General features: G+C 39.9%; 1 protein-coding gene across 5 annotated transcripts in view; it reads right to left on the reverse strand.

The window, feature by feature from the left end:
• LOC109031989 (uncharacterized) overlaps positions 1-17716 on the reverse strand; it is a 65280-nt gene that overhangs the window by 35365 nt on the left and 12199 nt on the right. For 4 of the 5 annotated variants that reach the window (XM_019043862.2, XM_019043861.2, XM_019043859.2 and 1 more), the window contains exons 3-5: positions 15989-16210; positions 4323-4504; positions 43-187 (exon numbers count right to left, since the gene is read on the reverse strand). In XM_019043862.2, the coding sequence (XP_018899407.2) occupies positions 43-187; positions 4323-4504; positions 15989-16210 (549 nt within the window). Of the gene's footprint in view, positions 1-42; positions 188-4322; positions 4505-4996; positions 5061-15988; positions 16211-17716 lie in introns of those variants that run through there. The other variant, XM_072296488.1, reaches the window with a different exon arrangement.

The following is a 17716-nucleotide window of genomic DNA, read 5'->3' on the forward strand; positions in this document are numbered from 1 at the left end:
AAGTGAAAAGGATAAAGATGGAATTGAGCTGATAAACTTTACCTAAAACAGGCGGCTCTGAGTCTTCAGTATCCTCTTTCCTCTCCTGATCTCTGGAGCGCCGTCTTGATCCTCTTCGGGAGCTGCTTGCCCAAGTATCTCCTTTGTTTCTGACGTATGAATCAGAATTACGTGCGGTCCAATATTCCTGAAATGAAATCCAATGTTGACACTTGATAACTGTTACAGTGATCTCTTGATGACTCAACAACCTCTTTAATTCGAAGTAAAAGCGTCTTCCTTTAAAAATCTTTCGATAATTGGAAGAAAATCTAATGTAAATATTTTACTCTCCCCCCCCCCTTTTCTATAGCCCTGACGCCCTTCAGTTCTAAATTGAGCGGAGAAATTCCTCTATAATTTGAACTTTGAGAAGTAAATATTACGGACCCTCTATGATTCGAAAAACAAAGGGGTCTATTCCCTCTGTTATTCGTAGCGGCCCGGGTGGTCTTGTCTGGGTGGTGAAAAGACCACCCGGACCGGTGCCGATGAGCAAAGCCTCGTGAGCGTCGGAGTCCGAGCCTCGGAATACGGATACGGGTGGCGGGGAAGCAGAGAACGGTCGGAGTGGACTGAAAGGGAAGAGTACGAGAAGTGCCACACAATGGTCCGGCCGGCGGAACCTCCGTTCACGCATATAAAACGGCGAATATCACGAAAACGGCACATGGGATCTCTTTCGGCCCGTGAGAGCTTTTGATCAGTATGACTAGTTCCGCAACATATCAAAGTTTCATCAGATTTGACTGGGGAGGGGAGGGGGAGATTTCCTATTAGGATGAAGCGGGGTTCTTTCATGAGAAATATGCAATCTAAAAGCTTCCGATTAGAAAAGGTTTATTTAAACAATTCCAAATTGCGGTGCTGCCAATTTTACGATTTGTAATTCGTCAAAATGAACCGAATCGCAATCCAACTTCCAATGCTGAATTTTTATTTCATTCGATATTGGTTAATATGATTCTTCCCTACTCTATACATTCAAGTACTAAGAAAATAATGCTGTTACTTACATCATGGGAGCAGCTGACTCAACAGAAGAAGCCGGACGAAGCAACGAGTCAGGGAAAAACGAGCGGTTAGGGCAGATGGAGGGTTCTTGAATCTACTCAATCAACAGAACATTCTCCCATCCGCCAAACCTTGTTTCTGTTACAACCAATACCTTGAAACTTTTATCGAAAATTTTCCTCCCAAAGTTTGTCCAAAAAAACATATAAACCACACTTGAAGTTGGAATGCAATTTGGGTCATTTCAACGAATTATAAATCGTAAAATTGACAACACCACATTTCGTAATTGTTTAAATAAGCATTTTCTCATCGCAAACTCTCAGAGTGCTTATTTCTCGAAAAAGTTTGGAGGAAATCCAATCTCATAACCTTCACTTCATCATCAAATTCGATATTTTGGAGTCCACAACTTGGTAACGCTGCACAGGGGCATAAAAGCTTGCATGGGCATGAAAATTTAAGGTAATCCATCTTTTACTGGATAACAACAAGCTAAAAATTTAGATTGGTCAATGCAAGAATGAGGGAGGGGAGTTTCATTTGTTGCTCCTAAGCCAATTTTGCTATTTAACCCGTAAATAACCGCAAAAATGCGATTATTATGTTAAAAAAATCCCACCAACTGTTTTGGAATTGCCAGTAAATTCATCAAGGAGCATCCCACTACAACCTCCAACTTGAATTTTTGATGTACATTCAAAGTTCAAAAAAAGTTACTTTACGGACACCATGCATGGATACTAACACGAGCAGCTGCATCCACCACTCCCTTAGGGAATTTTTTCCTCACACAGACTCACTATTAGTTATAATCAAGGATTATAGTGATAAATGCTTAACACGATTTGCAAATTCCGCTACATTAAACTCACAATCAGTGCTTACTGAAACTCGTGGTCAGCACTTTTCAACTGGTAAATTTGAAGACCCGACCCCCACCTCGAAGTGGGCGGAGCGATTGAACGAGGACGCTTCGCGACAAGGCCGTGTCTGTAATACGTAACAAAGGAACTCTCACATGTTATCATTTACAATAACTATTAAAATACAACCTATCGTTTAAAATAAACTTCTGATTTTGACTTCTAACGGTATAATGATACCTTAGGAGTAATTTTTCACCTAGTTTAATGCGTAGTACTTTTCATTTTCGAATCTGAAATGTTGAGGTGAGACGTTAAAATTATCCCCCCACTGGTTGGTCAAACCAGGAGCACCAAATCGAACAAGCTGTTGTATGGACTTCACGTGATGACTCACCGCGAAATTCAAACGTGTTGATGAAAAAAGATCATAATAAAATAATTAAAATAGAAAATTTAGGATTCACACATTACAAATCAACTACTGGCACTGGCGCATTTACTTATACAGCAACAGAGATAAAAAAAAAAACGCGGCTACTTGATCCCTGCAAAATGACCACGCTGAGGAGGACGTGATTTGATCGAAATCCTAATTCTGGTCAATGGTGAAGGATAACTGTAGAAAGTATATGCACACCGATTGCAGAAAGCGAGCCGTCCCGAGAACGGCGCGCTTAAAACGAAATAACTACTTTAGAGCTTTTCGGCACCTGAACAATTTATTTAGACGTTGCTATATTTATAGAGAAACCTAATCGACCAATATGTTTGCGTGTCTTTGCTTGCAATGATGCAACTCTCTGCTCATGTTTCATTCGTTAATTTGAAACTGTGGATAGGAGGCTTATCTTTGACTTTTTGTAAACATTTTTTTGCTTATTCAACAATACTTTTAGAAATTTTACAAACGGATATATTGATTGGTATTCTCGTAAAAAATATTGGAGATGTTGAAACGTTGTGAGTGTTCATTGTAGCAAGGCACAACACACACTTGCGAATTATCATCATCGGATACTTATGACGAGACTGCCAACGAACACGACGGAATTTTGGAGGCGATTCCGCTGCTTAGTTGCCGGGCACGGCGGAGCAGAAACTTACTCGACGCCTCGCTCGCTCGGGTCGTCCGCCGCCGCGTCCGATTCCGTGGCGGCATTCCTTGTCTTAATTGCCGTACCTTTAATTTGCGTTGGCTTTTTGTTCGTTTTAATTATACATTTACTTGTTTTTGTTTTCACAATTAATTTGATTTGTTTCATAAGGGATCGACACAATCATTTAATTAATTGTTTTCACCTACCATTGTAAATGTTTTTTGATTAATTTATACAATTACATTATCTTTCATTCCGACTTTTTATTTTGTTTATTTTACATTTATTACGTTCAAAAACATGATTAAAATTGCTCTCAATATTCCTGCTATCCAAAACCGGTGCATGAGAGGTGCAGAGGCCCTAGGAAAGTTGGCTGGTTGGGCCACGGAGCCATCAAAGAGTCCCTAGTTGCCATTTATAGTGATAGTACATAATAAAAAAATTGGTGAAATCCGACTAGCTTTCATACTCTTGCTTTTTTTTTACACTTATTAAAGTAAATAAAATAAAAAAATAAATACCAATGGTGCGCTTACTTTAGGTGAAAATTACTGTTACCATGCTTAATTTCAGAGAATATGAAAGTGAGTGCTTTAATTATTTTGTGGGAAAAACTGCATCTGTGCGATGTGCTGTGCGTTTGCTAAAACTTTCAGATAATGCACTCCTTTTTAGGAAAACTAAATACACTTATTCTGCACCAAGTACTTTAAACTATTACCAAAAATAGTGTAACAAAACGGAATCATTTGTTTAAAAAACTTTGCCGAAGTACTGGACTACACTGAACAATACGGACTAGTAATTCTGGCTCATTCACATGAGCAACTCTCTGTATGGATCAAATAATATCAAAAATGGATAGCACTTTGCATAAAGACAGCTACTGAAGGAATACTTCGTGGCTTCAGAGCGGCAGTGTTTTGAAATACAGCCTACACAAGCTCATACGGACTCATAGGTAGAGATGTGGTTCCCTGGATTGCAAAACGTGCTATCAGAGATTTCCTTTCCTAGATCATGAATTTCTACCAAAAAATTTTAGTATGCACTGGCGTCGAGTTCCCTAAGCATAGTGGCTCTAAAGTGAATGGACCTTTCCTCTCCTAATAAACTTATATTTCTTTCTGTTTGATGCCGTCCAATTTTTATTTCTTAAAAGAACCATAAATAGTTGTTCTCCGTGGCAAATGTAGTCCAATTTGGCAGCTCTTGTTTGTTTTTTAGGTGAGTACACATTTTCAGCTTGATACAACAATCACATATAGATGAAAACCTGCAAGTACCTCCATTGTCATACCTGATTATAGGAGCGAGCTGGAGTTGCCACCACTTCAGCAGGTGTAAATGCTGGAGTTGAAGCCCCATAGCCAGATGCATCTATATTAGGAGAAATGGTTCCAAGTTTTGGATCAACTTGCCCCCAACCCCAGCTCCACTGATTCCAGTTCGAACTCCACTGTCCCCAAGTTTGACTATCACCTGCATTACAAAGAATAAAGTTGCTGGATGAAGGACACAGTGACCTTACTGGAGAAATATCACAATACTGCTCTGCTAAGAAAAAATAGTGACCTTGAAGAATAGACTTTCAGAGAAAATCCACTTTAACTGTGCTCAATTACAAGGCATAATATGAACCGGCTCTATTATTATCCTCGGTTTTAACTTTCTAAAAACTCAAATTTTGTCATTATTTTTGCACAACTTTTTCCCTCTTAATGAGTAGGATGAGACTTTTCTTCCCAATTCGGTTCCCAATGGGGTCTCAATTATCCAGGACAATTGGAAATCGATCTGATCTGGATAAATCAAAATCTATGTAATTAAAAAATTGAGAACCAATAACCAAGACCAATGGAAATTGCTGATAAGATTGATAAAGATTGATATGCATATGATTTTGAGTATTAGCATTTGTTCAGAGTAGAAAAACAAGAGTCACAGGGTCCCTTAGCTGTTCACAGTGCGTACCATAGTGCAGTGAATCAAAAGCCTTGATGGAATCTTGGCGAGGGAGCATGAGAATTTTAACACGCTAAGCTCAGCTTTTGCTAAACATTATATCAGCCTGTTGCTCCTTCCAAAACACTACTAAAGTTTGGTAAGTTTATAAATTGCACGAGTAAAGCTTTCAAAAAACCAGAGGAACACCGAAAAAACGGCGATTTCAATTAAAGAACTAAAATCTACAGTTAAAGGGAAGGCACACACGCATACAAGGTGCAGCAACTAAGTGGCGACAAACTTTCAGGGGTTGTTCGACATCTCAAAACAAATAGGAAAGTCTTGTACCAAATCCTCCAGGATGCGTGGTTCTCGAGTTACGGGGAGTTCACTTTTGGAGGAAAAATACCGTAAGTGTTCGGTTATGACGTCACAGTGGCTATCCTAATTGTCAGAACCCAAAAACATTTGTCATTTCGTCAAGTTCTCATTAAGAGCTGAAAAAAAAGTTCTTTCGTTTTTTTTTCGTAAAATCCCTCCTAATGGAGTTATTAACCGCTAAAAATGATAGCGTATTACTGTACGTCGCGGGACGTCCTGCGAAATCACGATTGTTTTTGGGTTTCAACATTTAAGATAGCCACTGTGACGTCATGACCGAACACGTACGTTATTGTTCTTCAAAAATTGAACTCCCCATAACTCAAGAACCACGCATCTTGGAGGATTTTGGTAATGGACTCTTCTGTCTGTTTTGAGCTGCAGAACAACCCCTGAAAGTTTGTCGCCACTTTGTTGTTACAACCTGTATAACTATCACATTTTTGGACGGTATGTCCGGACTTGCCAGTCTCACAAGGGGATTGCAGGTCGAGATATTTGTAGGGCAGGGTTAGATAATTTAGTCGAACAAATAACACTTCAGAGAATATGCCAAAACGAATGAAATCTTCGTCAAAAGGTGAATTTGATAACAGCCGGTTGATTTGTTATGATTCGCGAACGCGTAGGCAAGGACCCCTGGCGTAGAGGTACCGGTACCCCTGACGGCGCATGGTCAAAGTGTAAGCATTTTCGTTCGTTAACTGTTGACGAAATCCGTAAGCAGTTGTCCTGCGCGTTAACGAAGTTGGTATTTTCATCAACCAATCGGAGCACGGTGGCCTGTTTACAGGACTGTTGATGGGTTTCACTCTCTCAACCGGAATCGTCAACAGGTTAGATAGCGTGGTCCAGAGCACGTTTACGAAACCGTAAACTGTTAACGAAAATTAAATTACAGTAGACTCTGGATTATCCGGATTAATTGGTGCCCGATCCGGATAAAAAAAAATCCGGATAATAATAGGAAACACAAACAACACCAACCAACACCACAGTATTCTTATATTATGTATACATCACATCATGTACAAGCGGGATCGTTATTCCTGCGAAAAATAGTTTTCCGTAACCCGCCGTACATGACTCAGTTGACCACAGGAGATTTCCCGGGCTCGAAGTCATGTTAGTGAAGAAAGCCTTTCCCCTCATTGATATCGCACCTTCTCCGACCGTATCTCTCACATCTTCGTTTCCCCTCATTGCAGCATGCATCAAATTGCGATTATCCGGAATATACGATCACACGTCATATCTGATCGAATCCGTCGCCCACTTTTACTGATACGGAGGACAAGACTTGTCTCACTGGGTCAACAGTCGGTTAGTTTAATTTCATTTCGAAGAGGACAGAAGATCCATCGCTCTTGGCGCCCTGGCCCTGCTGACATCTAGGCGCCAGTGTAAGGCGCCATGCAAGCCTGGGGGGCAACCAGCCTTTGTGTTTGAGCTAATTGAAAATTACTTCGACTTTTTGTTTCTTTTTAATATTACTTTCTTTTTAAAAAATCAAAATATTCAAAACTTGTGTAACACAAGTCGTTTGTTATGGATCACTTCCTTTTATCAGGTATTGTCTTGATTATGATACGAAATTAAAAAAAATATTAATCATGTTTCAATCGTGTTTAATCTTCATAGTATTTTCTTTCCTTTTATTTAATACTCGTCCCCCCCCCCCCCCAAAAAAAAGAAATATTTGATATAATGGCATAACTTGATAAGATAAAGAAACTGTAAATAATGCTTCAGTCGTTGGTGGATGAAATATTTTGCTCTTACGAAAGCTTTCGTGGATAGTACTAAATAATGCTATTGAAGATTTGTATTAAATTTAAATTAAATGTATTTTCTGTCTCAAGAAATGAGTTCCTTCCAATAATGTGATCAATTCAAAGAATAAATCAATCAGGAAGAAGAAAACTCCTAAATAAAGATGTAAGTTTTGTATCTTTGAAATTAAAATAATTTATATCCTCAGTAGAGGAGTAGAAATGAAACAGCATTTCAAAAAAATCATAGGTCAACAGAAATGTAGAAACAAAATATAACAAAAATACATCAATACCAACAAAATAAAAAAGTTGAAGCCCAAAGCCTTTCAAAGCTATAGTCTGGCTCCATATGAGATTTCTATATTTCATTTGACCTAATTGAAAAACAATTTAATAAAAATAAGTACAATATTCTACGCTATATTTGACACGCCTGTCCTTGAAGACGTATTGAAGAAATCTAAATCCTCAATATTAGTTAACTTTGGTAGAAAGCATCTCGCCAATTGTTAGGAACCAGGAGGAAATAATGAGAAAGCTAGAAAAAATTATTTTTTCAGGGTCAATGATGGGCCAAACGCCAAATATTCAACAATAAAATCGAGATGTTGTAAAACCAAGTAATACTGAGAATATTGAGAGGAGGGTGGCATATCTCTTTCCGAAAGAGCTAAGATGACCTTGATTAGCATTTGAAGCACCCAAAAGGAAGGAGCTTCATAGGGGTTGGTACCCTATAGCTTATTTGACTTAAATATCTGACACGATTAACTGACTGTTTAAAAAAATAATGAAGATTTGGCAATTAAAAACAATACAACTATTCTCGCAAGATGGATTGCACATGAAAAATGTAAGACGCAATGGCGTGAGTCGTGAACTCGCAATGCCCCGCTCTAGTTTAAGCAACATTACAAATAATACAAACGGAAACAAACACAACATGGAAATAGAGGGAGGGAAAGGATGCGCGTTAACGACGGCGCAGAGATACAACTATTCGTGCTTGAAGGACGTCCGTGCTGCGTCTGAAAAATTGAAGGCGCGATGACGCGAAGCGTGAGTTCTCAATGCTGTGCTATATGCTGCCAATGAGGTGTCGCTCAGATTCGGAAGAAAAGTTAAAAAAGAGGCCTAAACACATCTCTCCTACCTTTGGCTGTGTTATTCACGTAGTGCTTGCAGCACCATTACGAATGAAACAAACGGAAACAAACACAATATGGAAGTGGAGGGATGGAAAGGGTGCGCGTTTACGACGGCGCAGAGATACAACTATTCGTACTTGATGGACGTCCGTGCTGCATCTGAAAAATTGAAGGCGCGATGACGCGAAGCGTGAGTTCTCAATGCTGTGCTATATGCTGCCAATGAGGTGTGAAGGGAATTTTAAAAAGTGGCCCGAACACATCTCTCCTACCTTCAGCTGTGATATATTCACGTAGTGCCTGAAGCACTATTACGAACAGAGACAAGAGACCCTCCACTGGCCTCCTAGCGACAGGTGGAAGCTTTTACTTTCGGGGTTTCAACAATTCCTTATGGACAATTATTAGGGAGCAACAGTCATCACCCTAGTTTCGGCTGTTGACTTACCTACATGGTCGATGATGAGCTCCGGAGGACGTCATGAGCCAAACAAGTTTCCGAAACGTCGGCCATTTTCGGCTTGTTTGCAAAACGTAACTGCCAACACGTCGTTGAACATCAACCATGTAGGTAAGTCAACAGTTGAGTGCTGAAGTCCCAAAAGTAAAAGCTTCCACAATGGCCAAGATACTAGTGGAGGGTCTCTTGTCTCTGATTACGAATGAGACAAACGGAAACAAACACAATATGGATGTGGAGGGAGGGAAAAGGTGCGCGTTCACCACGGCGCAGAGATACTGAGCTGGAACGAGACTCTCAACACGAAAAAGAAAGGGGATACCCATGAGGGTGGAACATCGCCTAGCGATGTTTCACACCACAGGGAAGACTGAAGAAACAAGAAAAAGTGAAGTAGGGCTGGCTTTCGTGGCCTGCCGGTCACCACAACTCACATCTTGAAAGGGAAACACTAAGTTGCCACCCAAAAGGGTGGCTTTCTAGAAAGATACTCACATTTTTAACACTGAGCGAACACGCGACGCGCGAGAGAGAAAGGGGTGACTTAGACTGGTTGTAGTTCCGACCGCCTCCGCCAGGGTACGGGCTGAGGTAGTCGGGGCTACAACCGGTCGGAGTTTGAATTTGGGGCGGGAAAGGTTTGCTGCCGGCAAAACGCTACAATACAACTATTCGTACTTGATGGACGTCCGTGCTGCATCTGAAAAATTGAAGGCGCGATGACGCGAAGCGTGAGTGCTCAATTCTCTGCTGTATGCTGCCAATGAGGTGTCGCCCCGATTCGGGAGAAAACTTAAAAAAGAGGCCCGAATACGTCTTCCTTATCGTCGGCTGTGTTGATACTCGTTATTTCTTATTTTTTCAGGTTCTTGTCTGATTATTTTTTAGGATGGATTTTTAGACCCACGTCTTAAGCTCGTGTAAACCGCAGCACTGACGCGGTTCTCATGGAAATAATGGTGCTTGGATGCTTCTAAAGGCTTTAATTTTTTATGTTTTCTTAAATTTTAGAAGTCTGTCGGTCACTTCAATACGTTCAATTTTACAATTTTTACTCAGTACGATTAATAAACTTTGAACCTGAAAATAGCGTAAACTTGTGCTGCTTTGCCAAACTTTTCTGAACCCCTCTCCAAGAAGGGAATGCTCGTAGGAAACACAAATCGTGGTAATTGTTACACAAGTTTTGTCAGTCAAGCAGGAGTGAATTTCAGGCTTTGGCAGTAAGCTCAGTGCTACTTTTGATCAAAATGAGCAACGAATTCATGTAGTAGAAGACCCTATCCAAATTTTTCAGGTTTTTTCAATAAAAGTTCAGCATAGAATACTAGGGTATGAAGTTAGTCACATTGAAATTATGAGCGTAAAGGCATGAGCTATTACTGTTTCTACTTAAGAGGTCTAATTTCACCATTCCAATTTTTCTCCCAAGTTTTCGGTAATTTAAGAAGAATAATACAATTTCTCTTTCATTGCTTGTTTTCAAAAATACTCATAAAAAAACACTTAAATGATAATGATCTGCTTGAGAATTTCACCAAAAGTTTGAATAAAAAAGGAAACCACAGTATTATCCAGAATAAATATCCCACGCTATCCTGAGAGTCCACCTCTACGTAAAGACAAACTCTCTATTCAAAGATAGGGAGCAAATACATTGACAGGGCTGCCACTTTACTTGGGGACTCTAAAAGCACGAGCAGCAACGAAAACACGGCAACCCTTATGCTTTCAGTTACCCTGCTAATATATTTGCTCCCTATCTTTGCATGGAGAGTTTGTCTTTACGTAGACGTGAACTCTCAGGATCATTACAGCCTCAACTTTGAGACCGTTTTTGGAGCTTGGGAGTTGATTTCAGAGAAAATCAGTGGGACCATCGTGTTTCTCGCGGACTTTTACATAAGAATCAATAGTCAAATCGCAAATTCCTCACACATGCAACACCTCCATTAATCCATCTCCATGTTTGGCGTTAACATTTAGCGTCAAATCTTTGTCACTAACTAAACTATAAAAAAAAGACGGCTAAAATGCCAAAAATATCGGAAAAATAACGATCTGTGGGTGCTGTGCGGGCCGCGTTAAATTTTTTTTTTTCCCAAATCCTTTTGGCGTTTTTTTAGAACATGGAACCATTTTAAGACCGTGCAACATTTGATTTGATTTAAACAAGTAAGTCTCACCCATGGGGGGGGGGGGGGGTGGACAGATTTGACCGTTCTACCATATAGTATTCTTGTAGTTTAGACACTAAAGCATTAAGAAGCGCCCATATTAGCTCAGTAAGTTACATATTTTAGGAATAGTAGGCACTTAAAAGTCACTGATCATAGAAAAACACAGGTCTCCAAAAATGAAAAAAATCTGAACACGGTGGATTTTATGGTAGACTAGATAGTTGACAAGCTTCTGTGTAATTTGTATTGCTGAGTTCAAAATTGACCTTAGTTTTTTTGCGTTGACCCATTATCTTCCCACAAAATGGGGTTTCTAAAAAAAATTGAGTTTTTTGTGGGGAAATTCAATTTTGATTCAATTTTTTTGGGAAAACGGTGCATAATATTTAAAATCAAGGCCATTTTCGGATTCAGCAGCTAAAGTTACTTCAAATCAGACTTTACTGGCACCCATCCTTCATTGTAATATTTATTTAAAAAATAAAATATCAGCGAAAATTTTGAGTTACAGCTAAAAAAAAATCTAGTCACATGCTATTAATGTTTGATAGCTTGGCCTTGGCTGTAGATGACCTACTGCGGGCGCTTAAGCATGAACCTAACTTTTATTTTCAAGGGATCCATTTCTCATCCAATATGTCCACGTTGTGGCTCACTACACCTCTCAACACTGTTACAGTCAGTGGCGTGACGTGCTTTATGATATATCGATTGATCTACCATATAAATCTATGGAAAAAGATCGATAGACAGGGTGTTTACACCTCAATAATCGATTCTTTACCATGGCTTCAAATGGAGAAATATCGATAATCGATTAATCACGCCTCGCCACCGATTGCGGTGTGGTGAAGAATAGGGAAAAGATATGGAACCGGAGGGAAGCCTCGAAGGCATACAGCTATCACCGACTGGCCTGACCGTGCACGGTTCGTTTTAAAAAATTTAAATTTTTCTGATGACCACCCGCGATTTTTTTGGATAAAAGTGTCAAGGAAGGTCTCTAGATTGAGGCATTGAAAACCGCAAAATCGTAAGTGGGGCCATTTTTTTTAAATTCGACTTTTCCTATTTTTAAGGGTAAAATGGCGGCAAAAGCCAATGTGTGACCACCAAAACCCACCGCCATCTGGTCAAATTAAGTTAAAATTCCATGTATGTTAGTCGCTGACATGTAAATGGGTGTCCCCAAAAGTTTCAAACCCTCCCTCAAAGAATTTCACCCCCTCATGCGGTGTTGCCAAGTTACGTACCCGATGATGACGCGGCACACGGGGCGATGTAGATTTTGAATTGCGATCATCACCAAAAATCATGAAAACACTTACCATTATACACTGTGTGGATAATTTTAGATTCAATTCGATAAAATCGTACGCAGTTGTCATATTTCCGTTTTTTAAAATTGCAAAATTTGGCCAGAAAATGTCAAATTTTTTATTTGATTAAAACCAGTAATTGCTTATTTTTCAGCGACATTATCAAAATACGGAGCTTTAATTTCTTTTAAAAGAAATTCAAGATTCACTAATTAAAAAGGTACTTTTCGTCCTGTATGCAGGTTTGCCAAAAACTTATAAGCAGCAACAAAAATGCCCTCCGCACGGGAGATGAATCTTGGGCGGTCTAGATTTGATATGGAAGTACTCTTTTTACGTACTGAATAAGATAGGAGTTATCTTTTCTTCTCTTTGCAAAATGTAACTGAAAAATTGTTCAAATTTTACTGTTTGATTCCGAAGCAAATTCTGAGAACCTCAAAAAAACGCTCGCACAGTTAATACATGGAAATGAACAAGCAAAGCTATCTCAGTCATGAACCTCTCAACTTTATTCTCCACGCTACAATATTTTTGCTGTTACTTTCAATTTTTCAAAATCTGGAACAAATAGATAACACACGAACCCATCATCATTGTATCATTGTTTGTCGTATCATTTGTGAACCCTGAGGTTTTTTCTCTTTGTAGCTGGACTTTAAGAGATCGGGACTTCAATTCTTTGCGAACGTCAGTAAAATCTCTAAATGGTTCGCGTTTACTACTTACTCGTGAATTAAAAACTATTTTTCCTCATTTTTCTTTGGATATTAAGGGGGGGGGGATCCAAAGGTTACACTTTCGGTCAGGAACAATAACATCGGGAATTATTTTCGAACCAAATCCGCTCGTCGATTTGTGTGTACTTATTTTCATATATCAGTTGCGTTCCCTAATTGAAGTTCAGTGACTTTGACAACGTCTCATTTTATGTAAAAATTCTTCAATTAATAGTCTATCAATTGAAAATATCGCTTAAAAATAAGCAATTACTGGTTTTAATCAAATAAAAAATTTGACATTTTCTGGCCAAATTTTGCAATTTTAAAAAACGGAAATATGACAACTGCGTACGATTTTATCGAATTGAATCTAAAATTATCCACACAGTGTATAATGGTAAGTGTTTTCATGATTTTTGGTGATGATCGCAATTCAAAATCTACATCGCCCCGTGTGCCGCGTCATCATCGGGTACGTAACTTGGCAACACCGCATGAGGGGGTGAAATTCTTTGAGGGAGGGTTTGAAACTTTTGAGGACACCCATTTACATGTCAGCGACTAACATACATGGAATTTTAACTTAATTTGACCAGATGGCGGTGGGTTTTGGTGGTCACACATTGGCTTTTGCCGCCATTTTACCCTTAAAAATAGGAAAAGTCGAATTTAAAAAAAATGGCCCCACTTACGATTTTGCGGTTTTCAATTCCTCAATCTAGAGACCTTCCTTGACACTTTTATCCAAAAAAATCGCGGGTGGTCATCAGAAAAATTTAAATTTTTTAAAACGAACCGTGCGTAGAGACAACGATGAAAGTAGGGGAAAGAGGAAAAGAGCAAGAAAATAAACGTGGGATTCCCAATCGCTGATAACTGATAAGTCGTGAATGTAGAGTCGGGGCGAGAGCTATTATTCTGTGGCCACTATAGCAGTGCACTAAAGTGTATGGCGGGTTACGGAAAACTATTTTTCGCAGGAATAACGATCCCGCTTGTACATACCAACTTAAACGGGCTTGAAGTAGGCAGTCAACGGTCTCTGCCTTTTAGAATCCGCGTGATTCTTGGATGCCAAATCCCGCCAGCGTTGTAAATAACTGATGTCGATTACCGTTGATTCCGACTGCTCCGCGATGTAGTTGAGCGCATCTGTTACGGACTTGTATCCTTGAGAGTGTGGAATGGAAACACAGGCCGGTTCACTGTCTCCCGCATTTTCTCCGGAAGTATCGTGTGGTTCTTCGCTGAACATGTTGACGATATCTTCGTCTGCCAGCTCGTCATAGAGTACCTATATTGAGAGAGTATGGCCACTGGAGTTACCACCTCTGATTGGCTCAGCCATCTTAGGCTGAATGGAGCCCTTAGGACCCAAAAATGGCGGACGCCATAAAGTTAATGTAATGCAAAATGATTCAAAATGTAGTTGTCTTTGCTTATCGTAACGAGAACTTTACCCAAATGCACTATTGCGACTTTTTTACATATTTTTAAGGCTAATCGTGTGCAATTTTTGAGGAAAATGATCTTAGATGTAGTAAGGTTGGCAGCAAGTGCGGTTGGTGATAACCGTCAAAAGTTGGCAATGACCCCCCTCCCATCATCAAAAACCATAACAAAACACCGCCATTTTTGGGTCCTAAGCCTCTCCATGGGACCCAGTGGCCATACTCTCTCAATATAGGTACTCTAGCTCGTCAGTGAGCTCGTCGGCGGCGAGCCAACCATCAAGGGTTTTTCCAGTCACCTTATCGCCGAGTTGTTGTAGTAGTAATGCTAATAATTGTTGATCAATTTCGTCAGTTGGAGGGGCTTCAAAGTCGACGACATGGTCCAACAAGGGTTTCCATGATTTCAGCAGAGTCACATTTTGACCTTTAGCCCCCGCGCAGTTTGCACGATCAACACTCAACACGGCGGCACCGATGTGCCACTTGCAGGTCCCCACTTGCTGTGTGTGCAGTCGGCTTTTGACACCGCTTCTGCGCGGATCCGCTCACTTATCGGAATGCGTACGTAGTTACATGGTTGCAAAATCGATCCGGATAATACGAAGCCGAATAATCCAGAGTCTACTGTGCACTTAATCACGGGCGATTTGGCGGGGAGGGCTAGGCCAAGCAGATTTAATCACAACTGGCGAACGAAAATGTGTTTTGATGACGTACTTCGTAAACTGTTCACGGATTTTGTCAACAGTTAAAGAACGAAAATTTGCTTTATGACAAAAACCAAGAACAAGAAGGTAATTATGCCGTCATATTGGATTGCCGCTTAAGCGTGGGCAAACGCGTTGTTTTCAAATTTCAAACTTGAAAAGTCGTTTTCGGAGGGAAAAACGGCTCGAAAAAATCTGAATAAATTGCTAAGAGATTAGGAGACAATGTAGTTTCTGAAAATGGAATAATTATTCATAGGTCAACAAGCTCTCGGTTTGCGCGAGCGCTCTTCTTCTTTCTTTCGAGCGCTCTTCTTTTTCTTCGGAGCGAGCGCTCCGAAGAAAATACACTATTTTTATCTTCTTTTCAAATATGTGTCACAAGGACGGCAGGGGGTTGCTATTTTCGAGTTGTCCACCCCTAGAGGGGGGGGGGCGTAAATGAGCCCCCCTAAAAAATTAGCCCTTCGCCGCAATGAGCAATGGTCCAAACCGAAACCTTTGATCTCTTTTTGTTCAAAAGTCATAGACACTTTTCAGTTGCATTTGGCCCATCCCGTAAAAGAATAGAGCGTTTTACGGGATATGACGGTAGACTTTCGGCGCAGCTTCGTGGATCCCCTCCAAAAGGATCTCAACTTTGGTTTTAAGAGCTTTTCTTGAGTTTGGGCGTTGAATTTAGAGAAAACCAATACCACCATCGAGTTACCTACGAAAGTCTGGTAGAGAAGGAGGTACTTACATCGCAAATCCCTGACTCATGCAAAAGTTTGATTGGAGAAAACTTGAAATATTCAAAAGTTTAAAAAGACAATATAAAAAAAAATTCTGCTAAGGGTAAAAACCTACTGATAAAAATATTTTGCAACTCACCTGATAAACCACCAATAGCAATGGAATTTTCTGTATCTTCTTTGATATTATCCATTTCCATGGGGGCCTCACCCTCCTCTTTGTTGGGATCTTTATTAAGGACTGCAGAATTAGTAGGTCCAATGACAGGCGGAGGAGGAGGGGGAACCACCATTGCAGCAGTCATTTGAGGGCACGTTTCTTTCATTTTAATCCACTGCTGTGCCAAAGTGGCCCAATCCACTAAATTTAAGAAGAAATAAAAAATTACTTGATGAAGGGGGCGAAGGGAAGTACTCTCATAAATATGTAGTGCTCAAAAAATAATTTGAAACTGATCACATTGAAAAGAAAAGCAAAAAAAGGGAAGAGAGGAAAAAACTTATCTATATTTCCTGTGCAAATTAAAAAGCTTTGAAAAGCTTCACCGAGTTTTTCATTCAGGTGTCAAAGTTAAACGTACACTTGGTCTGTGGCGAGTCTTCTGTGCCATACCAAACCCAAATTTTGCCAACCTCTTCAGAACTTGATGAAAGGACACTATTCAAAATCGGCATTTTTGCCCCCCCCCCCCCCCCCCGGAAATCGTGTCATATTTTGAGGGCTGATAGAGGATTTTGATGATGAAAAAAGGTTTTTTTACACCGAACCCTGGGAGAGGGGGGAGCGGGGCTGCGGGGGATAAAAGTCCAAATTTTTTAATGCTTGTAACTTCTGAATGGTACAAGTAATTGCAATTTTCTTTTTTGCATTGGATTAGGCATTTAAAACACAGTATTTTGAAGACATTGAATTTGACAAAATTGATTTTTGACCAGTTAAGATGATTTTCCGACGTGAATCCCATTTTTTTCAGCCTTTTTTCCGCAATTTAATACTTGAAATAACATTGGTCGAGGTTTTATCATCTAGGAATGTTTCGAATAATTTTTGGAAATTTAAAGAAGAATGGAAGCTCCTCTCTATAAAATTTCCAATTAAGGTGTAGATAGTAATAAATAGAATTAGATACATAATTTTGCAAATATTGCACATTTATTATCTACTTTGTGATGCGATATTACAGAATATTACATAACAAAGTAGATAATAACTGTGCAATATTTGCAAAGTTGTGTATCTAATTCTATTTATTACTATATACACCTAAAGTGGAAATTTTATTGAGAGAAGCTTCTATTCTTTTTTAAAATGCCAAAAATCATTTGGAACATTCCTAGATGATCAAAACTCGACTAATGTTATTTCAAGTACAAAATTGCGGGAAAAGAGGCTGAAAAAAAATGGGATTCACATTGGAAAATCATCTTAACTTTGTCAAAAAACCGGCGCTCCGCTTCGCTCCGCGCCGGTTTTTGGGGGGGCTTCGCCTCCCCAAGCCCCCTCAGGACGCGCGTTTTGAGGGCGTCTTTTCAGGGTCGTCTGCACATCTAGATTTCCTTCTTTTTGAGTGTCCCGCGCATCCACCGCGGGAAGGAAGTGTACTTCCCGAAGTGGGATTTTTGTAGTCATAAAATCGTACGTCTGTAAGTCATTGTGTAATGGATAGATTTTCTTCAGATATTTCCTTTCCTTAGGCCGCTGTGCGACGAGCAGTTCGTCCAAAAACTTTTTTCACCTGACCCTTTGTGCGACGCGCAGTTTGTCCAAAATCTTCCTTCCCCCGAACCACTGAGCGACGAAATGCTTGTTCAAAAACTTCTTCCCTCTGACCCACAGTGCGACGGAAATTGTGTCCAAAATCTTCCT

This window comes from Bemisia tabaci, chromosome 2, assembly GCF_918797505.1.
Source record: "Bemisia tabaci chromosome 2, PGI_BMITA_v3".
NCBI classification, from domain to species: domain Eukaryota; kingdom Metazoa; phylum Arthropoda; class Insecta; order Hemiptera; family Aleyrodidae; genus Bemisia; species Bemisia tabaci.